Source organism: Staurois parvus, unplaced genomic scaffold, assembly GCF_062004578.1.
Source record: "Staurois parvus isolate SC_StPar_1 unplaced genomic scaffold, SC_StPar_1.0 ptg000091l, whole genome shotgun sequence".
In the NCBI taxonomy this organism is placed as follows: Eukaryota; Metazoa; Chordata; class Amphibia; order Anura; family Ranidae; genus Staurois; species Staurois parvus.
Window position 1 is genome coordinate 1,531,229 of NW_028317887.1, and position 27,012 is coordinate 1,558,240.

General features: G+C 40.1%; 1 protein-coding gene across 1 annotated transcript in view; it reads left to right on the plus strand.

Annotated features, from left to right (window-relative positions):
- Nucleotides 1-27,012, plus strand: part of CDS1 (CDP-diacylglycerol synthase 1) — a 102,480-nt gene that overhangs the window by 27,105 nt on the left and 48,363 nt on the right. The window contains exons 2-5 of the mRNA XM_089670534.1: nt 4,122-4,252; nt 10,599-10,695; nt 18,973-19,070; nt 21,603-21,742. Coding sequence (XP_089526660.1) covers nt 4,122-4,252; nt 10,599-10,695; nt 18,973-19,070; nt 21,603-21,742 — 466 coding nt within the window. The remainder of the gene's footprint in view (nt 1-4,121; nt 4,253-10,598; nt 10,696-18,972; nt 19,071-21,602; nt 21,743-27,012) is intronic.

The window sequence follows — 27,012 nt, forward strand, 5'->3', positions numbered from 1 at the left end:
CTGACACATAGGTTACACCACCATGTAGGGGGTGTTTTCAAAATAAATTTTCCCCAACTTGTTAAGGCTATATATTGGGCTATCGTATCCATTGTTATTGGTACTTATTATCAGCATTATCACTGCATTTTTATGCTCGGCCATATGGTACAATTTTTTGAAAACACCCCCTACATGGTGGTGTAACCTTTGTGTCAGTGCTGCATTTATACTAGACCATGTGTCATTATATCTACAGCAGCTTATTACTTATGACCGGTCATGACGTCCGGTTTTAGGTCATACTTTGATGTATTGTCTCATCTTTTGGTGATGGCTAACTGAGGTATTTGCCTGAAATGTCTATACATGCAATTTTGTAATAAAGCATAATTTTTTGAGTACATTTGAGTACCGCTTTCTGTTCATAATGTAACCTCTTTTTTGTGAATCTCTTTTCACATCCCCTCTTTTTTGATATTTGGTTTTTGGTTCCTGGGCAGATACTGTACGTTTAGCGATACGTCTAATCTATGAGCCTCTTTTCCTCTTATTTTACTAGTGTATTTCATCCCACCCTAAAGGGGACCTCTGGCTGACTTCAACATTTTAATACATTGCACATTTAAAATGCGCATCGGGTGAGTGTGCTTTTTTTTTTTTTACCAGGCCCCGCATGTCACCAGAATATTAATTTATGCACCACTGGGATATCAATATATATTATTCCATATTTGGATTACCTACATTTATTGGGACTATCACTTATGATTCTTTTATCTGGACATTAATATTTATTGATTTGAATGTCCTATATCTTTCATTACTTTTTATGATATTGGCATACTAAGCACTTTATTTGGATATTACTAAGCACTTTATTTGGATATTATCCAGTAATTTATTCATATAGTTATCTAGTCATATTTCAAGCGCTGCACTTTTACTATTTTACAAGTTATTTTAGAAGGTATATGGTTTCCTTTTTAGTGTACTAGCTGCTTCCATCATTAAGCGCTCGCTGAGTCCCTCTCTACTTTGCTTTGACTATTTTCTTCAGTGTCCCTTGGCCACGCAGTTTTTGAGTTATACTTTTATCCAGGCGATTCATCCTGTGGTGCCCCTTTGCACTCCCCACTGCCCCTGTGGGACTTAAAATAGGAGCTGTCGGCTCTCGGTAGCCTCCCTTCAAGAGCATTTGGGATATTCCCTTCCTTACGCTTTCACAGAAAGTTGCTTTCCTAGTCGCTGTCACCTTGGCCACCTTATCTGATTTTGTACAAGGACAAGGTGGTGCTTCAACCTTCCCCTTTTCTTCCGACTTTGGTGTTGGATTTTCACTTGACTGAGGACAGTATCCTTTCTGTGCCATCGGCCGGTGCTCCCTAAGGAGGTGTCTCTGCACTCTGCACGTTTCTCTTTTGGTGACCGCTGCTTTTCGGAGGTCCGATTCTCTTTGTGTTCTCAGATCGTCCGAAGAAGGATTGGTGACCTCTTCTGCCAACATTTCTTGTTAAATCAGCAGATGATTATGCAGGAGTATGCCATTAAGGGCCGGGAACCTCCCTTCCCTGTTACGGCACACTCCACCTGAGTGGGTAGTGCCTGCTTGGCATTCCAACATCGGTCATCTGTATCTTAAATTTTGCTAAGCTGTGTACATGTTTACGAAGTTCTATAGAGTTGATGTGTTAGCATCTTCTGATGCTAGTTTTGTCAACAAGGTTTTGCAGATGGCTGTTTAGGATTCTCAGGCATCCCATGGGATGGTTTTGAGTGTTGGCATGTTGCCCTGGGTTTTTTCTACATCCCTTTCTCTGAGTTCATTGACGGACACAGCACCTGCCCCGTTATGGAATTTTCTCCTTTGACACTGCTTGTGACTGACTGAAAGCCTATAGCAGAGAGGGGATTTTATGCCCAGAGAGGACTGCCCATAGGAGATGCCAAGTTTCCTACTCCTTTAGGTGGCGCTATAAAACCTTGTTTGGTCATGGTTAAAGAAGAAGCAGACGTGTCCATCAGTGAACTCAGAGAAAGGGATTTTCCCTTAACAAAATCCAGTTTTTCTTTTTTTTTACATGTTGGATAGAGTAAGGGAGGGTTATAACCCCGTCAGATTTTTTCTTTTTTGCCTTCTGTGTCTCATTGGAGAGATTTTCCTTCACTTCCTGTCCCTTATCCAAAATATGAAGTGAGAGGAAATACCTGCAAATTAAGGGAATTGTTTAAGGCCCCCCAGGTCACCAGAACTAGTGTCCCCATTGGAAGATTTTCCATGTTTTACTGTTCTGTGGACAACCCAAAATATAGCATTTTCTTTTACTTTCACTTTCAATGATAGACAGCAGTAAAAACATAATAGGTGTTCTAATCCATCTCCACTCTGTCCATAGCTGAAAAAAAATGCCTTAAATTATAATTTAATATTATTATTATTATTATTATTATACAGTATTTATATAGCGCCAAAACGTTTGCTCAGCTCTGTACATTATAGTGGGAGACAGTACATGAGACAATACAGTAACAATACAATACACGAGGGGTTCGAGGGCCCTGCTCCTTGGAGCTTACAATCAGTATATTGCATCTGTTGATGTAAAGTGCTAAAACGATGTGAAAAAATATAGTGCAAAAATACAAAGTCCAAAAACTGTCCAACATACACTATTCATTTGTATTAAGTGCCGTGAACAGTGCACAAAATCAAAATGCAAAACCGTCCATAATCCCTTGTGTAGATAGCTTGCTTAAGACGTGCTCTCCATAGGCACCCTTCACCTTCTCTCCTGAGTGTGCTCTCACCTTATATATCAGTCCTTCACAAAGGTCAGATAGCCCATGCCTTTTAAACTAGAAAAGGGCATTTTTTCATCCCCCGACCACTAATGCCAGACATTCTTCCTTCCCCTGACAATCAGTGCTTCGTATTTCTTTCTCCGACTGACCACAGATGCTGGCCATCTTTTCCTCTTACTGGCCAGCAATATAAGTGACATTAGGACATTTATTGCTAACTGCTGCACTGTATACATCGGTCAGGAGTATGTAGAGTACAGCAGTAAACACGGTGTTGAGCCTGAATACCTGTTTTTTTGGTCAGCAGGAGGAAAAAAAAAGGCCAACTTGGTGGTCCACGGGAAGAAAAAATGCCTGGCATTGGTTGTTAATAGGAGATAAAATACCCATAGTTGATGTTCTGTGTCTGTGCCCCCCTCACATTCGTGGTCAGTGTCTGTTCCCCTACATTGGTGGTCAGTGTCTGTGCTCCCTTTACATTTGTGGTCAGTATCTGTGCCCTTTTTACACTGGTGGTTACTGTGCCCTCCCCTTCCTTGCTGCCCTGTATGCCCCCTTTTTTTTTTGTTAGTGGTCAGTGGTTGCAGTTGTACTTGCAGAATCTGTTGAGAACCATTCAGAGCGGCGGACAGAAGTAGATTGTCAGCAGAGGAGGAAGCTTTGTTTACATTTGTGATCACTCTGATTGGTCATCACAATGCTGGAATCCAGGGTACCTTGCAGGAAATTTTGTGGCACGTGCCCAGACCTAGCAACAGCCCTGGCATGTCCATTGAGCTAGGTTCTCTGACTAGGAAGCATACCCAATGTCCGTGACCTCAGTTTTTGTCTACTGTTAAGCATACAGCTTAGTCTCAGACTTCTAGCCTGCTGATTGGATAGCAAGTGAAAAGGTGTCATACTAAAGAGGTTTTCCTCTGTGCTCTCCTCATATCAGCAATTTTCAGTGTTAGATTACTAGCAATGAGCATTAAAATAGAGACAAATTAGGTCAAAGTGAAATCCCTGCCCCTCACAAAATGTGGGTCCTACTGAGCAGGGTATTGCAGATAACTAATCTAAAAACAGATTTAGGTATCTATGCAAGCTGTATTTCAAAGTATATTTTTTTTAATAAATGGAATGGATGCATATCTGGGTTAAATAGATATATTAGGTATATATTAGGTATATAGGTATTTTATATTATCCTAGAATCCCAGCTTTAAAATGGAGTTATATTTTTGAAATGGGTAATAAGCACTAGCACCATTTGTGCTACTGCAAATGTGTGATTATTATTAGTTTTCATTTATGATTGCATTGTGTTTCTTCATTAAATCAGAATTCTAATTCTACAGGAAACGGTAGAGGAGAAACAAGCAGAGGTTGATGGAGATTCTGCACTTGAGACAGATGTTCCAGATGTTCCACCAGCTACCAACAGCACACCACAGGTGCTCAACAGTGCTCTATCTGGCTTGTCATCCAGGTAATGAGGTTACTTTTACTTCTTGTGAGTTCTCATCCTATAGCTTGAAAGACACAACACCAGGTATATGACTTTGTTGTGCAGTGTGTTTTCCTGCTGCCCCTTATGCAGATAAGGTGTCCTCCATTGCTCAAGGAGAGCATAGGTAATGTGTACCCTGTGATTTTTTTTTTCTTTAAATGTTGTGAGGTCCTTAGCCTCTTCCCAAAGCCTGAAAAACACAACTCTATATGGGTATACTCTATGATATATTCAGAAATGGCACTGTAACACCAGTGGCATGTGATCTATTACTATGTTCATTTGAATCCCTACTTCACTGAATTTCTTATTCTAGTTGCTGGTGTTTCAGAGCCACTGCAATAATAGGGTCCGTACGCCCTAAAATATTTAATGTATTATATTGCAGCTTACCAGTCCTATCCTAAACTTTACCAATCTATCCGCTGAAGACATTGTTTACAGTGAAACGCATTAAGGCAGGGTGGAACACATGACATTATCACACAAGCTGTTGGGAATCCGGGGCGGTGCTCATTCTTTATGTGCCTGTGATTGTCTTCCTATTTTAAGTACATTACCATATTAAAAGCCCCTGGTTTTCACATACTGTACTATGGTGGTCCCTTCTTTTTTAACTCCGCTGTGCTGAGCACACGAACACAGGATCATATCTACATGGAATGGAGTGTCTGAATATCTTGTGCTGTTGCACAGCAAGGCGCTTTATGATCTCAATGTGGGATCAATGTCTCTGGTAAGGAGTTTACGTTACACGTGGGTGGTGTGAATTCTTGGCACCCTCTATTCCTGTTGCACTGAATGCTCTCCGTCTCCTTGAAGTGTGTCTTTCTTTCATTTGGGATTTTCCATCTTGATTTTGGACTGTTCACCAGGATATTTATCCATCTGTATGGACATTTTGCACATTTGTTTGCTTTATTCATCTTTATTATTTTTGTTTGCAGTATTAAATAACATTTTTAATTATGCTTGTTTGTTTGTTTATTATTGTCCATATGTATGTTTTTCCATCTGCACATATACAGATTTCTTTATGTTTATTTCTATTTTGAGAGTGGAGTATTGGGTTATATTATGTACACTGTAAATTTTGAGTGCTTTCGAGATCGTCATTGTCCATAAAAATATTTGTCCACCTGTACATATATACACTCTTCTATGTTTAAATTTATTTTGAAAGTAGAATATGGTATTGTATTACACATGTTTTAATGTTTGAATGCTTTTTAACCTCCCTGGAGGTATTCCCGAGTGTTGCTCGGGGTAAAGTTTCAGCACCACAAGTGGTAACCCCGAGCTACACTTGGGAATACCTTGCAGCGCTGCTCCAGGATCTGTTCTTCTCTTACTTTGTCCTGCGCTCCCGTGATGTCCCTCCTGCAGTGTCCCCTGTAATGTCCTCCGGCGGATGCCGGCATCTGTCATCTGTCATCTGGGTTCCGTTCCCTGCGACGTAAGGATGAACGGGGACGGAACGGCGGGAAATTAAAAAATTTTAAAAAGTGACATTCACTAAATTCACTAAAATCACATTAGTAAAACATTACTGTATCAAACCATTTCACATACATTTTGTCCCTAGTGCTTTGTCCTGTGCCCTGCCTGCATTTTTACTGTTCTTTCTGCCTGGAAACTGAGAAATGTCCATGGTGTCCAAAAAGCGTCCCTTTAGGTCAAAATCGGTTTTAGACCAGCGATAGTAAATCAGAACCACTTGCAGAATTGAGTGATAATGATTCGTGGGGAAATTCATCATCAGACACTGAAAACGATTTTGCGACTTTGCTCAGTGATGTGCGAACTTGGCGCTATATTTCAAATTTCAGTATTTTTGGTTTGATTATATTATTGAATTAAATTTTTTATTAATATTTTTTACGATTATTTATTAAATTATAATTTATGATTTCGTTTTTCAAATTTTAACATACCCGGGATGTTTACTAGACTCTTGTTCGGACAGATTTCAGTGAGTTATTCCTAAAAATTACAGGCCTACAATAAAAAAATTACATATTTCCATGCAGAAAAATGTACCGCTTTGAGCAAAGAAATATTGACATAATCAGACCGCTAGGGAGGCTACGTATAAAGGACAATTTTATTTGTGTTTATATTTGGTTTTCAATTTGTGTGTGTGTGTATATATATATATATTTTTTTTTATTGCATGTATTGAGTTTATAGTTCTATTGTATGCACAATTGCACTTTGGAATTTTTAAGAGACGGAGCACCCGCTTTTCTTGAATTAGTTGTTTTATGTCTAGTATCTAGATTGTGTAGTGGTTGCAGTAGTCTTAGATTCTTTTTTTGCTAGCACAAGGAAATCATTTGGTTTGGTCTTTAGGGAAGTGACCTAGCGTCATGTTCGTGATAGTTTGTCCATTTGCAGGGTCCTATTTGAGATCGTAAAGGGAGGCATAGTACTTCCTAAAGACTTCAGCAATTTGGTTAGGATCCATTAGGACTGCATGTGTGTCTTTATCTATAAGGTTGGAGATTCTAGTTTTTCCTTGTTTAGCTTTGATGCATCTTGCTATATAAGCACCTGCTTTGGTATTAAGCACATACAGTGGGTACAGAAAAGAATCACCTCTCCTTTAAAATAATCACATTTTTGTTGCTTTGAAGCCTGAAATGACACAGTTTTTATTTTATCCAGCTGTATTTACTTAGTGCAACATATAACATCCAAGTGAAAGATACAACACCAATATGTCAGAAAAAAAATCAAAAACAGAATCACTGAGTTGGAAAAAGGGTCACCCCCTTGTTTTCAGTATTTTGTTGAACCATACCATTTATGTGTACCTGCTTTGTGCAATTTTTTAACTTTCTAATAAAGAAGTATTAGAATTAATTCCAGCCTTTAGTCTGTTGGGATATGTCTCTACTAAATTTGCACATCTAGACTTTGTCCATTCTTCTTTGCAGAACTGTTCAAGTTCAGTTAAATTTGATGGTGACCATTTTTGGACTGCAGTGTTCAAGTCATTCCACAGATTTTCAATGGGGTTTAAGTCTAGGCTCTGATTAGGCCATGCAAGGACATTCACCTTTTTCTCCTTCAACTACTGTGGTCATTTTTGCTGTGTGCTATGGGTCATTGTCATGTTGGCAGGTAAACCTTCTTCTCATTGACAACTGTGATGATATGTTGCCCCATCCATTTGTCCTTCTATCCTGCCAAAGTGCTCCAGTACCTGCTTCAGAAAAACACCCCCATAACAGGATAATACCATCTCCATGCTTTACTGTAGGAATGGTGTTATTTGGATGGTGATCTGTATAGGATTTCCACCAGACATTTCATTTAGTGTTGAGGCCAAATAATTACATTTTAGTCTCATCTGACCATAACACCTTTTTCCATGTGGCCTCAGAATCTTCAAGGTGCTTTTTTGGCAAAGCTCAATTGTGACTGCATGAGGCCTTTCTTGAGGAGTGGCTTTTTTTCTTGCAACCCTCCCATACAAGTCACATTTGTGGAGAATTTGTGATATTGTTGTCACATGCACACAATGACCACTCTTTGCCATATATTACTGCAACTGCTTCAAAGTTGCTGTAGGCCTCTTGGTAGCCTCTCTGACATGGTTCTTCCTGGCTCTTTCATCCAGTTTGGAGCAATGTCCTGATCCAGTCAGGGTCTATGTTGTACCAAATACCTTCCACTTCTTAATAATAGACTTTACTGTGCTTCTAGGCATTGATAAAGTCTTTGAACATTTTTTGGTTCCATCTCCTGACTTTGTGCCTGTCCAAACTTTATCCTGGAGATCTTTTGACAGTGCCTTACCACCTATAGTTGATTGTTTGCTTCAGTTGCACTGCCAGGTATCAAAATGCTCCAAGAATGCTCTTTTTTATGCTGAGCTAAACAAAATGACCACAGTTGATCACAGCTGAAAGTCAATGGCTCTGTGTGCCATTGAGAAGGTGATTAGCTAGACCTGATTGAGTTTACAAGTCATTTTTGGAGAGGGTGATCTTATTCCAACTCAGTGATTTTTTTTTAAAAAAAAAAATATTTTTTTTTCTGACGTGATATTATATTTTTCTCTTGGATGTTGCACTAGGTAAATACAGCTGGATAAAACAAAAACTGTGTCCGTCTTCATTTCAGGATGAAAAGCAACAACATGGGTTGACTGTTTTATTTAGCCACTGTAAGATGTGAATTTCAAAATTCTAAGTTGGTTCTTGTTTCGGTACAATAAATGAGTACGAAGAGCTTGCCGTGCAGCTCGAAGGTCTGCCATCAGCGGAGATGTGGGAGCAGATTTATTGTGCTCTTCAAGATTCCTGATGGCGGTCATTAGATTGTTAAACTTCTGAACCCATAATTTTTTAGCTTGACTACCAATTTTTGACAGAATACCTCTCATAAAGGTTTTATAAGCAAGCTAAAGTGTAGTGTGGTGGAATTTGGGCCGAATATTCAGGATTTGATAAGAGATAGTCATTGAGTCGCCATATAGGAGGCGGGGTCATGGCTACGAAGTCTGAGATATCGATTGACACTGGCACATGGTCTGACCAAGTAATCACTCCTATCGTAGAGGAGAAAATACAATGTAGAGAGCATTTATCTGTCAAAAACATGTCTATTCGTGAGGATGCGTTATGAGCAATGGAAAAATAGGTATAATCGCATTCCGTTGAGTGATGACAGTGCCAGATGTCAAACAGGTCATGTGATTGTAAGAAGGCATAGAGAGCATTGCTGTGAGAGTGTTTGGAGGCAGAAGTATCAATAATGCGGTTGACTACAGAATTTGTCAAAAGTTGTCCCCAGTTGTCAGCAGAGTAGAATGGGGTTGAGATCAGTGCCCACACTGTCACTATGGAGCCGCTGAATGTTGGTGAAAGAGGAACTTTGTCAGTGAGCAGCCATTTTGCTCCCAGCCAGTCATGCCCCACACTAGGAGATTTAGATACACTAACAATTTGAAGCTGAACTAACACTTTATAAGCAGTTACAGCAACCGTTTTGTTCTGTTTGGGATAAAAGTTTTACATAAATAAAAGATGACCATGGTGAGCACTCTTGTCAGTGTTTAAATGGTTTGTCTCAACTGTCTAACTGCTACATCTGCAAGACAGCTTGTTCTTTTGAAAAACAAATGTAAGCAGGGTATACATGTTGAAATCCACTTACAGATCCCTGCATCAACACATTTGTTGATCCTGCTGCACTATTGTATTCTGACAGGGGGGGGCAACCCCCCACCCATCAGAATACACAGATCAAATGCTGGTTTCCAGCTTGACTGTTTGATGGAAGCTGATCGTTTATATTGCGTTCTGTTGAACAGAGAGGAGTCCACCTCCCAAACGTTGACTAGTTCCTGCTGAACTGGATAGCTTTCAGTATGTGTATACTCAGCTTAACTGGCCAGATCACTAGGTGAAAATAAAAGAAATGAAGCCTAAAAACAGAAAATGAATGCAACTACCACATCCAAGAATTGGTACTTTACAATATTTTTGCTATTAATACTGCTTTAAAGGTATTTTATTTTAACATTCCACTAAGATGTATGGTAATTAAGGTAAATGTTTGCACTTGTAATTGGTTTATACAAATCATCCAAACATGCATTAACCTGTTTAAACCCAACCTCCCCAATCATTGCAACTTTGTATGCTGATGCAAGAATAGAGTTCCAGCTTGGTGTACTGGAGACATACTGCTGCTGCTTGTTCTGTGATTTCAGCCAGGACTGGTGCAAGGGAAGGGGACAGGAGTTTGGCATGAAGGGTGGCTGCCTCAAGCGCAGTAGTCTCATGTGGGATTTAAAAAAATAGATTAAAGGATATGTAAACCCTGGACTCTCATTTTGCTCCCTTTTGGCCTGATATACCATTGCAAGTACTAAAGTGTTTTGTTATATCTGTATAATAATATGAAAAAATGTGATTCTGCTAGAAATCATGTCATCTGAGAACCTACTGAGCTCCCTACCTCTGCTGCATTTCTTATCAGTTACATTGTCCCCAGTTCTCTCTGAAAACACCAAACTGCTCCCTTAAATGATGGAAATGAGGAGAGGGGGAGGTGTTCTGTAGACTTGTCCTAGGGTGACAACTCTGCTCCTCTATAGAACAGAGTAGTGTTATCACATTAGGACAGAAAGTGTGACAAAACCAGTGGAAGAATCACCTGTTGAAAATAAAGGGAAAAAAGCTTACAAACAAATCAATTTGGCAGCCATGCTAACTAAGAACTGGTAAGCTGCATATATTACATTTTTGTTCCTGTGTTTTAAATGAAATTTAATAATGTTAATTATTTATAAAATATTTTTATCTTTCAGATGGAAAAACTGGTGGATACGTGGCATTTTAAGTTTAACAATGATTACATTGTTTTTTATTATTATTTATATGGGGCCTCTGATGATATTACTTTTGGTAAGTTCAAAGACTTTTCTTATTTTTTTTATTTATCTCCTGTTAAAATAGGCCTTGCCATATTTCACCTTCTTTATCCTGACTAACCATGCTTCTCACATTAATGAATAGTTACAAAAAAAAAACAAAAAAACTTTGTGTTTTACCTGTCCTGAAAAAAAAACAGTGGGGGTTATTTACTAAAACTGCATGGTGCAAAATCTGGTGCAGCTCTGCATAGAAACCAATCAGCATTCAGGTTTTATTGTCAAAGCTTAATCAAACAAGCTGAAGTTAGAAGGATGGCTACCATGCACAGCTGCATCAGATTCTGAGTGCTCCAGTTTTAGTAAGTCAACCCCAGTGTTTAGTTAGTGATATTTCAATCCAAAGTCAATTACTCCACAATAATAAACACTGGTACGCACTACTAGTGTGTTTTTTTTTTTTCGTTTAACCCAGCGGGCTGAATGAAAAAAACCCTGACAGCTCAGGAGGAGCTGCTGTACTAATTATCTAAAGTTAGTACAGAGATCTCCCCTGTTGTGCTATTGTGTTTTGACAGGGGGGACAAGTGTACAATCCAAATGCACACGTTCCTGCGTTAAAAATGGCTGTGTGTATAAATGGGTGCTGCAGCGATCGTCGGCTGGAACCGAACAGAATCAGCAAGGGAGAATGTCACCAGCACACCGAGGATCACCAATATGGGTCCAAAAGTTTTAATGAACAATCACATAGTTACAGCAAGGCAACGTTTTGGAGTCTCGCAGGACCCCTCCATCAGACATGTGACAAATTGTGACAGAAACTGGAGAACTATTTAAGAAAACCATCCACCAATCAGAGTGAAGTGAAATGAGCCTGGCCCTGCCCCATGATGTCATGTTCCCTCCAAAAATGCATTCAAATCAATGTAAACAGAAACATTAATAAACTGCAAAAATAAAACAATAATCAGATGTGCATAAACTGCATTCTCGGGGGATATAAACATTATGGTCACATGTGTATCACGGCACTCCCCCCGAATTGTAATAAAGTGTCAGCTGAAAGCAGCGCTGGATTCTGGAAACAACGACCAGCAGCATATATGTCCCTGACAGAAGATAAAGAGTGTTGCCTAGAGATGTGGGGGGGGGGGTTTCTCAGATTGCCAAGTGAGGTGCAATGGGGACACACCTACAGTGGTCCTATGAGTGCTATTTACTACTCATGCATGCGCTCAAAGACATTCCTGCACCGGCCGCTATTATGGAAACCCATGACGTGGTCTCACATTGATCTCTCTCTTTATGCCACCCCTACACATTCCTTTTTTTCCGTTTCTAGCCTCTTTTCCATTTTTATCATTCCCTTTTCTTTCACTTTTCTCCCCAGCTCCATTCATGGACTGATTATCATCATTCTCAGGGCCGGTTCGCACTATGGAGACGTAGTCGAGATGCATTCCGGATGCCTTTTTTTTATGCATTCCAAAGCTTTTTTTTTTTTTCCCCTCTCTTTTTTCAATTTAGATGGAGACGTGTGTTACGGTGCATTTGTGGTGCACTTCAGTGCGTTTTGATGTGGTTTGCCACGTTCCAGTGAAGTTCTGTACGGAGGAGATGTGGCGTGTTCTGCTTTTTATCTGCAGCTGGCACACGCTGGAACTACCAGCACTGATGTGAACTATGACATTGACAACCATGTATACTACTTTATCTTTGGATGCTGATAAAAAGTAACTGAAACGCATGTGGTGTGAACTGACCCTCAATCTGCTTCCTTTCTGTTCTTCTTTCTTCACAGCTCATCTCTGCAACCCTGCCCGCCCATGGCTTGTGTGGCATCAGCGCCATGTGTTTCTATGATGCCGGCGACCTGCCTCCGCCTTGTCCTTCCCGGCGCCGACGTCATGGGTTTCCATGATAATGGCGGCTGGTGCAGGAATGTCTTTGAGCGCATGCGTGAATAGTAAACTCGCATGGTTCATGCAGGTGACATGCGTCGCCATGAAACTGTCGGCCGCTGCACTAATGGGACCACTGTAGGTGTGTCCCCATCGCAGCTCACTTGGCAATCAGAGACACCCCCCCCCCCCCCCCACATCTCTAGGCAACAGTCTTTATCTTCTGTCAGGGACACCTATGCTGCTGGTCGTTGTTTCCAGAATCCAGCACTGCTTTCAGCTGACACTTTATTACAATCCAGGGAGTACCATGATACACATGTGACTACAATGTTTATATCCCCGGGAATGCAGTTTATGCACATCTGATTATTGTTTTATTGTAGTTTATATTGATTTGAATGCATTTTTGGAGGGAACATGACATCATGGGGCGGGGCCAAGCTCATCTCACTTCACTCTGATTGGTGGATGGTTTTCTTAAATAGTTCTCCAGTTTCTATCACAATTTGTCACATGCCTGATGAAGGGGTCCTGCGAGACTCCGAAACGTTGCCTTGTTGTAACTATGTGATCGTTCTTTAAAACTTTTGACCCATATTGGTGATCCTCGGTGTGCTGGTGACATTCTCCCTTGTTGACAGGGGGGACAGCCCCTCCGCTAGAACACTCCAGTCAGCACTCTCAGCCATTGGCTGAGGGTGCGGATCGGGAGCCCATTGACAGACATCTTTCGATCATGCCCCTTCAACAGAAGCCGGATGAACGACCAGCTTCTGTTGGACCGGCTGCAATACACACGGGCCAAATGTCAACTGGTTTCTTCTAAACCGGCCAATGCCACCCGACATTCGGCCCTTTTATACTAGGCTTGAGGGTAGCTTGGCGATCCAGCATGGAAGTCTTGTATATGTAGTTTCCTCTGACCGCAAATCCTCACAAAGGAATATTTACAAGAAAACAAAAGAAAAGCAAAATGTATCCAAGAGCATTATTATTATACAGTATTTATATAGCGCCAATAGTTCACTCAGCGCTGTAAGTTACAATGGGAGACAATACATGAGACCGTACAATAACAATACAATACACGTGGGGTTCGAGGGCCCTGCTCTTTGGAGCTTACAATCTAGGAGAGCATTAGCAGATGAAGAGATAAATTGGATTCATTGTATGCAGCTCACCTTGACGAGTGGCTGAGAAAACACCAATTTATATCCAGAATGATAGGCTTAAATAGGAGGAATCCACAGTAAATTCCCAAAAGATCCTCAAAAACGCATCCCAACATTGGCTGGATTGTGTGCACCATGCTGAACATCAATGCTGCCGGCATTGGGAGTGCTAACAAGGAAGCGAATCACAACAACAGATAAACAACATTTCTAGATTTATTCAGATCAATAAATTCCATGCACTTCGGTGCATGCTTTGCTCCCTCTTCAGGAGTTCTTTGTATTGTTCGAAAGAGCTGTACATGAACTATTCAGGGAATAAGTGACATAATTGTTCCAACAACACAACATAATTGTGACCTTTGTGAACTGCACACCCAGTTCCAAAGCCACATGCTGAGCTTAAAACACAGCTCATTGTGGCCACACAGGGTAATATGAATGTCATCTTGCTTTTGAATACTTTTAATCTCATTCTGTATTATTCTAAACCTATCCACACTTGAAGTGTTGATTTGTCAAATTGCCGCTGTCTACAGTCAAGTACTGTACATACTGGAGGAGTCATCCAAGTTAATTATATTTAAAGGCATTAATTAGGAGGGGCTGAACTGAAATACATTATGATGAAGTGACCGATTAAATTATAAGGGTTTATGCAGACTGGACTTAAAAACACCAGTTTCCTTGGTAGAAAAATAATACTCATGTAGAGTGTTTCTGTACAGGCGTTTAGGATTGTTTAGTGTTGTTTTTTTCTGCCAGAAAACTCCCATCAAAAATGCAAAACAGAAGGGTTTTTTTTCTGCCTCTAAACCAGCCTTTCTCAGCCTTTACAATGCAGAGGACCCCTTGATTTAACTTTCCGGTCTCAGGGAACCCCTGCTAAAAATGACTTTATCTACAGTTCATGATACATTAGTGTGATGGTCAGTGGGAAGAATTACCCCCTTACAGATTGCTTAAAAGATCAATGGTGTCAGTGGGAACTTACCTGAGGGGCAAAAATTGCTGATTGTTCAAGGAACCCCTAGCAAGCTCTGGAGGAACCCTAGGGTTCCACGGAACCCTGGTTGAGAAACCCTGCTCTAAACCTTGAGCTTAAAATATGCCTCTAAATTTACTAATGTGAATGGACACATAGGATAACATTGAGCTGCTACTACAGGCAAAACGCTCAGCAGAGTTTTTTTTAAGCCAGTCTGCTTGGACCCTTAGTGTGTGTGTCTAGCTTTATTCATTAAGTCAGTGTGAAGAGCAATAATTATACGTAGTGTTGTTTTCAGTTTTGTAGCTAGATAACCTAATGGATCATTTCTGATCTGTTTCTGTGAATGGTGCAGTGTGCACTTTATTATTGCTCTTTGCTCCAGACTTGCGTAATATGTACACATTTTCATCCATCCCAATATTGCATACAATTATAATGACACATTCACTGTTGATTCTTGACTTATGCCTTATTTATTATTTTCTATAGTTGCCAATTTAATTCTTATCTTAGCTATGCTGTTTTTTTCCTGGTATAGCTACTCCTATTTGTAAGTAATTCAAGCTGTAATAAAAAAAACACTGATAAGCGAAAAGTAGCAAACTGAACATAGAACAATAACTGAGGTTGTGTGAGGCAATCTTGTTCTTTCGATTGCATCATTTTGATTCAATGGGTTATCTATTACTGAAGGTAAAGTCCTATTGTGATCTATAGACACTCAGTCTGTGTGTTATTTAATACACTTGCATTCTAAAGGAATTCTTTATATCTTTTATTGTGTTTGATCACAGGAAATGTTTGTTTTTTTTACAATAATTGTTGTTTGAAGCTAATTGCTATTATGAAAGACTGCAGTGTTTCCATAGACTGGGAAACATACTGTTGTTCCTATAGGCACTATCATAGGCTGATCTAGGACATAGGCCTATGTGTTATACTACACACCAGACCTGCAACATAGTCATTTCAGCTATTTATATTGTTATTGTATTTGAAAAAAGAAAGGTTATCTCTATTCAAGCCTTGCAGGTTATTTTCTTTGACAGTAAACCATTTGTAAGGTAATTCTAATTATAGCAACTGTAATAAATATCTGAAGATATTCTATATGCTGTGGCATTTTCTATATATAAAACACTATATTCTGATACAAAAATGTCACTGGAGAACAACGTGAAAAAATGAGGAGTAGGAATATGAAGGTCAGAACTGAAAGGTCCAGATACAGAGGACAAAATACTTTGGGCCCTAATAGACCAACATAACCCTTTGTTTAGAACTGTTCCAGGGTGTTGAACAATCTTTTAAAACTGATGCTGGTAATGTTGGAGTTTGCTGGCTCTTTACCTGACTCCCTATAGCGTCTCACAATAGAATCCATCATGCAGGGTTTTGGGTACAGCATTGTTGAAATTCTTTTATCAAGGAGGAGGGTAAGGTTTCCAGAGAAAAACTGTTGAGATAGACAGACAGTGTTCCATGTTGTCACAGTTCTTAACATATAACAGAATAATCTGAAGGTCCTTTAGGAAGCATTTGGCTTTCTCTTTATTGTTGGATGGCCAGTGACTCCAGAAAATACCCTCCAAAGATGCAGTGTGTCCCTGGAAAACTTGAAACCCTTGTTAAAGTGGTAATAAACTCAGCCATATAAATCTTGAAAATAGCCAGTACACAAAAGCATTTTCCATTTATTTATTTATCTACTTATTTATTGCAGGTACTTGTATGGCGCCGTCCGTATTTATATGTGTATGTGTATATATATATATATATATATATATATATATATATTGTACATTCACATCAGTCCCTAACTCTCAAGAGGCATACAATCTAAGGTCCCTAACTCACATTCATATATACATATACTAGGGCCAATTTAGACCGGAGCCAGTTAACCTCCCAACATGTCTTTGGAGTGTGGAAGGAAACTGGAGTACCCCGAAGAAACCCACACAAGCACAGGGAGAACATGCAAAAATTATTCTGCCTCATTATTTATCATCCTCAGTTTTGTCTTGAATTTTTTGCAGCACATTTTGTTTTCCTTGTTTCCAGTCCGAAGCCAGAGCCATGTTAGTTGCTGTCTTCTACATCTGTAGTGTATTTTACTTCCTCCATTCCTATCAGCAATGACCCAAAATCTTGCGCATGTGCACTGCAAGTCCCATTGTGTGTTTCAGGAAATTGTAAATGGGGCTGAACTCTGCGGTGTTGCATTGCAAAACTGCAAGAGAGTGAATAAAGCAGGCACTGCATCTTTTGGAAGGACAGACCGCACACAGATCATGCCATTTATCGCCGCAAATATGCACATGTGTCAGTGACTTCATTGATTTCTGGAGAACAGCAAAGGTTAGGCAGAATATAAAAACAGCACAATGTAGATTGTTTCTGGGAGATTTAAACTGAGGAAAATCACATTGGGATTTACTACCAATTTAAGACCCTATAAGGACATTTTTTGGGTATGTGACTTGCATTATTGAGTGTAGGTGACAGGATTCAGTCCGATTTTGAATCCTAATGTTTAGGGACAGCCATACTAGATAACAGGGTGAAGTGTGTCAAGCACATGGGGTGAGTGATATGTACCTTGATAGACATGATCATTCCTCCTTTTGACAAGTGCCATTATCACTATATGAAAGTTTTGTAATGACCCTCAATGTTGCCTAATTGGTGGCATTTGACAGGCAGAGAAAGCAAAATACCAAATTGAAGATCATGGCGGACATTGTTAAGGTAGAACTGATCCACAGCAGAAGTTCATAATCAGAATGGTGTACAGGAATTTATAAGTGAGTCACAGACCCAAATTCACAGTATGGAAAAGCAGAGCCCTACTAGAGCCAACAAGAACCCTTGCCTTCGCAATGTCTCAGCGGTCTCCCATACAGTTCCCTATTTAAGCCAACAGGTAATGTAAACAAGTGGCTAGGAAAATCATTAGTGACACTAGTACAGTGATCAGTGATAATACTGTGCACTGTACTAATGACACTGTCTGGGAAGGGGGTTAACGTCAAGGGGGGATCAAGGGGTTAACTTTGTGGATCACAATTTTAGTGCGTTTTGCTTTTACTCACAGATATGGCTGTTTTTTCTCCCTGAACTCAAAGTTAATTTTAGGGAGAAGAAACACAGAACTTTGTGCTGTGATTGGCCACAGCCGATCAGCAGGTGTATAGCCAAAATCATTGGCTGAAATCTGCTGACAAACACGTGCTGTGTCCAGTCATAGCACAGGTTAGCAGGGAGTGCGCACACATGCGCTCAAAACCCAGAAAACAGGTCATGATGTTCAGGTACGTCACCTAGCCTGCAGCTGCCGCCCGCAGTAGATGTACTGTGGAGGGGTGGTAAGCGGTTAATGGTACCTAAAACCATTAATGTCTATGAAAAACTATGTAAGCCATGGAAATTACTTAAGGGCCATAACAGAACGTACCTCTGCTCCTTGAGCTATGCTCACTCACTGTCCTGGTCTGTGCAGCACAACACAGTGGGGTTGATTAACTAAAGTCAATCAGACTGTGCACTTTGGGCAAGGGCATTTGCACCAGAGCTTTGAAAATGTTGTGAAAATTCACTTTAATAAAATACTACCCAATCACATTTGAATGATGTAAGTAAGCAAAGCTTTTGCTCATTGACTAAGCCCTTGCAGAATGCAATTGCACTTGTATTCGTCAACTGCATAGTGTTCAGTCTATTTCCCTTTTGTAAAGCACCCCATTGTTTTGTTCTCTAATCACAACCTGTTTAAAAAGCCTGAGAGGTAGGTGGGCTTGCCAATCATTTCTGTTGACTAGTCACCAAGTGTTTGCACTATAGGACTATAGGATAGGTGGTACTTGCTTGATTTCAAAACCACTCACAACCCAGCAATTTGCAGGTTAGAGCAATTAAAGGAAGGAGTCTCTGCATTTAAAGTGAAAATGGCATTAGACTTTTTTGTTTTAGTGTTTTTCATTTATTGACGGCGCTATATAAGTACCTGAAATATATTCGGTCAGACTGGGGTTTTCTTGACTGTTTCTAACATTGTCCATAACCAACACAGCTATTACACAAAATAAATTTGATGTTTTTAAGACACATTTCTCACATTATTTTCACATTAGTGCCATAGGTCAGTCTAAATTGCAGGTTCTCATAGTTGTCAGCTTACTCTAGTCCCAGAAGTTTAATTTTGTAAAAAGTGTTTTTTATTTCACTTCTCTGTGTTGCAGGTATCTGCTATACAGGTGAAATGTTTCCATGAAATAATTTCAATAGGTCACAAAGTGTATCGCTCCTATGAGTTGCCATGGTTCAGAACTCTGAGCTGGTAAGTAGTCAGATGTATACTCTACCATGTATCATATCTACAATTCTTACGTACATGTTAACAATGGCCACGCCACATAATTATACTAAAAAAACAGAGGTGGTTCTGTAAAAAAAAAAATAACAACATCTATCTATTTTGTGTATGGCCTTCATTTGTAAACTGCAGAACCTTTTATTCTACAGCAAATGGGCCTCCTAACATGGTTTTGTGTTTTAAGCCATCCAGCTCTCTTATTTCATTTCAGGATGAAAATAGGCCATAGCACAGTATGATTTAGACACAAACTTTAAACAGTTACATGAAAATCCTGTTTTTCTTCTCCTGTTTGGGTGAGACTTGGCACTGCCTTCATTTACTAGGAGGCAGAAAAAGGGAATTAATTGGATTCAGGCTGGGTTCAAGCCGTATTCCAAGAGTTACCAACACAGCATGGAACTCATCAGTATCTCATATTTCTAAACACTTCTTAATGAAAAACTGGAAAATTAATATATTGTTTTAAAACACACATTGGTAAAAATCACGAAGTATAAACAGCTAAAACTTTACTGTGATAAAACCGTGATGTGTGGCTTTTATTATTTAATTACCTGTTAGTATATTTGATCTTTAAGAAGATATCTTGCTTAATGTTATTGTAATCATCTTTTTACATAATGGAGAATAGAATTTCTGCTTGCTCCAGGTGACAGACCTCACTGGGAAAATATTTAACCACTTGCCCTGCTGATGATTTACCCCCTCTTCGTGACCAGGCCATTTTTTGCGTTACGGTAACTGACAATTGCGCGGTCATACAACGCTGCACCCAAATGAAGTGTACGTTCTTTTTTTCCCTACGAATTGAGCTTTCTTTTGGTGGTATTTGATCGCCTGTGTGTTTTTTTTTATTTTTTTGCACTATAAGAAAAAAAAAAGACTGACAATTTTGAGAAATAAAAACAATATTTTTGACTTTTTGCTATTAAATATGTTTAGTAAAAAAAAATTTTAAAAATCACATTTCGTCATAGATTTAGGCCAAAATGTATTCTGCTACATGTCTTTGCTAAAAAAAATCCCAATACGTGTAAATTAATTGGTGTATATGAAAGTTATAGTGTTTACAAATGGTAGTATAGATAGTATGGAATTTTTTTATTTTTACTAGTAATGGTGGCGATCAGCGACTTATAGCGGTATTGCAGCGGGCATTCTGACACTGGGGGGAACTGACTTGGTGTCACTGACATCCCCAGTGACACCAATACAGTGATTAGTGATAAAAAAAAAAAAAAAGCACTGACACTATACTACTGGAACTGGGCAGGAAGGGGTTAACATGAGGGGCGATCAAAAGGTTAACTGTGTGCTGGTTTACTTTGGGCTGTGTGTCTGTGCTTCACTGTAATCACACTGCTTTGGATGGCTGTGCTGTGCCATCTAAAGCAGTGTGCACGAGCTGACAGGGAGGACAGCTGTATTGTTTACATACAGTTCTACTCCCTGTCAAGGATTTTCGGCAATCACCGGGCGCTGGCGAGTAATCACCAACCAGGAACCGGTGATTGCTGGCCGCGAATTGCGGCGCGGGTAGGGTGTGCGCACACCTTTAGTGCGCCCACTACCCGGAAATGCACGATCACGTGTGTGTGTGTATGTGTATATATATATATATATATATATATATATATATATATATATATATATATATATATATATATATATATATATATATATATACATGATTTTGCACCCCCCTGCCACCCTGTATCAGTATATCTGCTATAGGGCGGACGGAAAGCAGTTAAACTGAACTCCAGGCATACAGCTAAACATATAGGAGCTTTCTTACCTGGCAAAAGGTCTGCGTATAGGACATACACCAGCACCCACACAGATGTCATAATGAGACACAGCGGTTGTGTCCATGCAGCCACTGTGTCCCAATAGACATCAATGGCACTGCCTACACAAGTATGACGAAACACCTGTGCTTCCCCATGCAGGTAAGCACGGACCTGCACAGGCATACGGTATAGTACGCCTGTGTGAATGAGGTCCGTGTGAATGAACAGTGACGTGTAAAACAAATGAAAACTATGCACTGGATAATGCTGATAAAACTTAATTTAATAAGTGAAATAATAAAAGGTGCACTTACAAACAATAGCTTGGATCAGGGCATAAAACGAAGAGAAACCTTCTCCAGGTCACGGTAACCATTGCCACATCAATTCTCACTTGGCACCTGGCATCCAGTAGTGACTTGACAGCCTGTAGATCAAAGCAGGGCACTTAGGAATCCAAAACACATGGGTGCCTGCGTCTCCTGCACAAAGGAGTCATTGCACTAAGGACTAGTAAGTATTACTGAATATTAATTGCAGGGTGGCTTGTTTTAAAAAAAAAAAAATGTTAGAGGCTGCTGAAATGCTTTTGTTTCTGTTTTTATTGTTTAACTCTAATTGCCATTTTTATGTGTGTGGCAAATTTTATTTATATGCAAGTATGAATAATTCATTGTAAGCTGTTTTGCTTCACTTACAGGTACTTTCTCCTGTGTGTTAATTATTTTTTCTATGGAGAGACATTGGCAGACTATTTTGCTACATCTGTTCAGAGAGAAGAGGCCCTTCAGTTCCTCATTCGATATCACCGTTTCATATCATTTGCACTGTATGTTATAGGTAAGTTTGAGACCCATGCCTCTCACCCTAGCATAATAAGAATGTTAATTGTCCTAAATAGATGTCTAGAGAGGCTGCCAACAAGCATGACTATAATGTGGGGCTTTCCTATTAGGAGGAAAGGAAGCTATGCAGACTGACTCTTTTGGAGTTCATTCACAGAATTGTTCTGTATTAGTACATGCGTATTTACAGGCGGAAACATGTGTTGTGTGTTAATACAGCTAATTCTTTTGCACTTTGATGGCACTGTTGGTGGTCAGTGGCACTTTAAGACCCCACCACCTTCACCTTTGATCTGCCTTCTCACTGTGTTTACAAACATTCATCTCATTCACAATTGAGGAACAGGAGCTTTCTCCATGGTGAGTGGGCTGAATGTTAGTAAGTACTACGAATTTACACTTGTGAAGGCTGTGATTGGTACAGAGCCAATGTGACTGACTCTGTACATCATGACTGTAATCTGAGCTGACCAATAACAGTTCAGATTACAGTAATTCATGGACGCAGAGCCTGCCTGAATGTGTTTTCGGAAGCTCTGTTTATAAACACCACTTGAGAAATACACATTCACCTCTCCACCATTTATTTTGCATGAGATGCATGAAATTGTGGAACCAAGCTTGACTTTTACAGGAAAACTGTAAATCTGTATTTAACTTCCACATGTGATTCCTGTAAATAAAATGCAAACCAACAAATATCCACATGTGATGCCTATTACTATAACAAAATAGCATTTATGAGAAACTTCATATATATTCTACAAATTAGTCCATCATCAAGTGCAACAGTTCTTCCACAACAGAGTGAAATAATGTAAAACTGTAAAATAAAGTGCTTCATGCTAAATTCACCAATTTCTGATTCTTGTGTTCCTCTCCACCTGCATGTACCACCACCATCATCACAGAGAACTCACCAGACAGCCATGACCTTCTCAATTAAGAGTTGGTCTATATGTGCTTGTTTGTATGTATGGATTCCCCCACTCCAGTAAGTCAATCCACCATGCTCCTCATTATTAACTTCGCCAAAGGTATCATGTGTTAAAAGCGGAGAAGGAGACTCCAATAGTGTAAAATACCCTTTATTCAAATTAACATCAACATATATAAAACCATTGGTAAATCTGGTCACATTTCATAGTCCATTAGGCCCTGCACTTGGGTTTAAACACTCAATGTATTGCCCGGCTCCCTCTGCTTCACAACGCTCCACACTACATGCATGTCTCACCACTTCTGGGTCACCAGACCTTTGGCAAAGCCAATAATGAGGAGCATGGTGGATTGACTTACTGGAATGGGGGAATCCATACATACAAACAAGCAAGCGCATACAGACCAACTCTTAATTGAGAAGGTCATGGATGTCTGGGGAGTTCTCTGTGGTGGTGGTACATGCAGGTGGAGTGGAACACAAGGGCCAGGAAGTGGTGGATTTTGCATGAAGCACTTTATTTTACAGAAGTTTTACATCATTTCACTCTGTTGTGGAAGAACTGTTGCACTTTATGGATGATGGACTAATTTGTAGAATATATGTTAAGTTTCTCATAAATGCTATTTTGTTATAGTAATAGGAATCACATGTGGATATTTGTTGTTTTGTATTTCATTTAAAGGAATCACGTGTGGACATTTGTTGTTTTGCATTTTATTTACTTTGCACTTTTAATTTATGTAAGCGCTGTATATTGTGGTTTATATATTACTGCACATATTGTGTATATTACAGCAGCTATTATGTATTAGGCAGGTAAATAGAGTGCAGGTGTTTTGGTTATATGTATTTAAATTCCACTGCCTGTCTCGAGATCTATTAATTGTTCTTGTGTGTGTTTATTACTAAAGGTAAATATGCTTATGCATGTTTGTATGGTATGCTTCATTTAAAAAATTCTTAGGTTTGTGACAACTCTACTTGAACATTAACAGCATGATACCTTAGTTATAGGAAGATTTATCATTGCTCAGTATTATCATGTACTTCAGCAGGCCCGCTTAACCTTTTTCTGCCCATCCCTGTGTCCCATAAAACAGGTCTGAACATTAGAGGGGTAGGAAGGATCGGAGATCACGTCAACACTGTCACAGTGATCACATGACTGGAAGTCGTTCCTGGCAGCTACCGTTCTTTAGTCCAGACCGAGAGCTGTCTTTGACGGCTCAGTCTATGTGCTGGGGGCACACAGTGAGCGTGATCTCAGCATATAAACTTTGATCACCCAGAGACACATATGTGCGGCGTGTGGCTGTTAAAGCCCACCCTTTTGCTGATGTGTTGGGCAGTCATAAAGGGGTTAATGATAGGACTTATTAGTTTTGTTTTTAAGTACAGACATCCTCCATGCAGACCCTGTTTTTCTTGCACACTGTTAACCCCCCCACCCCGCAAAAAGAAAAAAGAAACCATCAGAACATAGGAAAATTGTGTGAAGCTGATATGATTATCCAGACATCTTTGCTTAAATGACTGATTGAAAATAGTTCCCTATATATTCTAGCAGCATTTTTCATTTTCACATTGTTCATTCACAGCAGTTAATGTGCACACAATTGCAATTTGGACAGTATGAAGTGCATTGTTCTCAGTAAGTGTTTGTATTGCAGTCGTTTTTTGCTAACTTTTTTTGGGGTGGGTATGGCTCAAGTATGTCCTCAGAGCAGTTTCTCATTGCTGCATTATAAAAGTAAATATCGTTACTGTTCTAACCTTTTTTGTCCCACGTAACTGGCACAAACTAAACAATTGTTTTGTTTGCATGTTTTACTTGTTACACTAAAGTGTATCTAAGCTCAAAAACAAACATGTAATATATCGCAGCTTAGCAGTCTTCAGATGTGGTGGCTAAATTCCATTTTTTTTTTTAGGATTGCTTTCCTTTATTTTCACTAGTTATTCTACCAGGAACACACTACCAGTCCTATGATGAAAACATGTACAAAATATGTCTGAGGACAACAGAAATAATATAGGACAACAGAAGCCTTTCTCCTATTCTTTATAATGTAAAGGGTGTAGCTCTGTAGTTCTCAGAGCTAGCTAAGAACAACTGATAATAGTCAGTACAGGCAGCGAGGACAGGAAGATGCCAGCTCACAAGATTTCTGGTAAAAACAGGTCTTTTTTGAATTTCTCAAATACAGGTAACAAAACATTTCTGATGGTATATTTAACAGAACAAAAGGGACCAAACCAGAGAAGTTCATTGTTATGGTTTAGATATGCTTCAATACTTCTGTATATGGAACTGGAACACACATTTGTTGATTAGTATCCTTCTGTACTATTTAATTTTAATAACCAAAACCTCCCCCTGTATATCTTATACCTCCTCATTTGGAACATTTAAAAGAGAAGTTCGGGATTAAAAAAGAAAACAAAAAACCTTCTTACTCGCCTAGATGGCTGCAGCATCTATTTGAGCTGTCCCTACACCAAGAACTGAGCAATCAAAAATTGCTGAACGCTTGGTTCTCAGGTTCCCTTTGAGTACTGAGCGGTGACTGTCAGTCACTGGCTTTGTGCTCTGCCCCTCCAGCACTCACTTGAGCTCTGGGCTGTGGTGGGGGTGGGAGTGGCTGGCTCAGGCTCTCATTAGTTCGCTGAGAGGCTGAGCCAGCTGCCAATCAGGAATCTGAGCAGATCCCGACATTATTGTCAGGATCCCTGTAGAGTTTGAACTGGCTCTGTTACATGAGCCAACAGCAGGCTGACCTATTTTCAGCTGAATCTGGGTCACAGGAGTGTAGAAATATGTGCACTCCTCTGACCCATAGGAGAAGTATGGACAAAAGAGCTTTGGCTTTGCGTCTCCTTTAAGTCAAGAACCCAATATAGCTGAGCTGCTGCAGAGAAATTAGACACACTCATGATTAATATATGTCTGTATGATGGCAACAAAGGGATAATGTCTCCTTGACCACGCAGGAAAGAAGTGTGCACTTTTCTGTGCGTTTGTGTTCCTTTGCCATTGGGTCTACTGTGCACATTAAATTCAATGTTTGTTGTCTGTAAGGCTTGTCGAACTCTACAGGTAGCTGCATAATAGCATTCAATGACTAGGAAAACGCTTTGACTCCTGCTGCTTTTCTCTTAGTAATGCACCTATCTCCTATCTCCACTCTTAACTAGGAAAATGCATTGACTCCTGTTAAATTCAGAACAAATAGTGTATTTATATTTGTGTATCTGTTGACCAGTTCTCACCTCTAGCTGCACCCGTTTTTATGACTGTAGTCTGTTTCCTGAGAAACATCCCCCACTATTCATGTGATCCTTATCAGCTTCTAATTGGGGCAGAGTTGAATGCTCATTTGAGCATCTCCCTATAAATTTAGACCAGCTTATGGGGGGAGATCACTCATGGGGGGGCACAGTTACTGATGGGGGTGCTGCATTGCGTGAGTTTTGCGTTGATGGAGTTCTGAGAAGAAGCAGTTAAACACAGCAGTTGAACTCAAGCAGGAGAGCTCAAGCAGCAGGAAGATACAACAACAGCAAGAAACTCTACTGCATGCTGGACAGACTGCAAGCAAACACCCTGGGAAACATCTCTTACAAATCTGAGTCCCACTTTGTGTGCCCTTTTCATATGTCCCCTATACTCCTCCTTTTCTTATTACTTTCTTGCGTTCCCAAAATCTCATTTCTTTACCCCTCTGCTCCACCCCAAAACTTATACATCTCCCCCTCACTGCTACCATCTCCCTACTACTGCTCTCATTACCTCCTGCTGATACTTCATTCTCCTGCTGACCCAAACACCAGGACTGGAAGGCATGTGCGCTTATGTACATTCTGCTCCCATCTCACTTTCCTCACCCTTCTTCTCCTAACCCTGGTCCCTCACCACCTCACTCACCCACTAGGCACCCTCCTACTCCCACGAACTGCCGCAACCCCCTCAACCTTATGCCTGTCCCCCTCCTCCCCGCATCCACCCCTCCACTCTTAGTTGCACTCCTGAACGCCCGATCGGTTTGCAACAAGCTCACCGCCATCCATGACCTCTTTATCTCCCACTCCCTCAACCTTCTAGCGGTCACCGAAACCTGGATCCAAACCACTGACTCCACCTCCCCTGCGGCACTCTCCTATGGTGGTCTTGTCTGGTCCCATTTACCCAGCGGTCGTAGAGGTGGTGGGGTTGGCATGCTCTTGTCACCGCTGACCACCTTCCAGGTCCTCCCAAACCCCCCCTCTCTATCTTTCTCCTCCTTCGAGGCCCACTGCATCCGACTCTTCTCCCCCACCCCTCT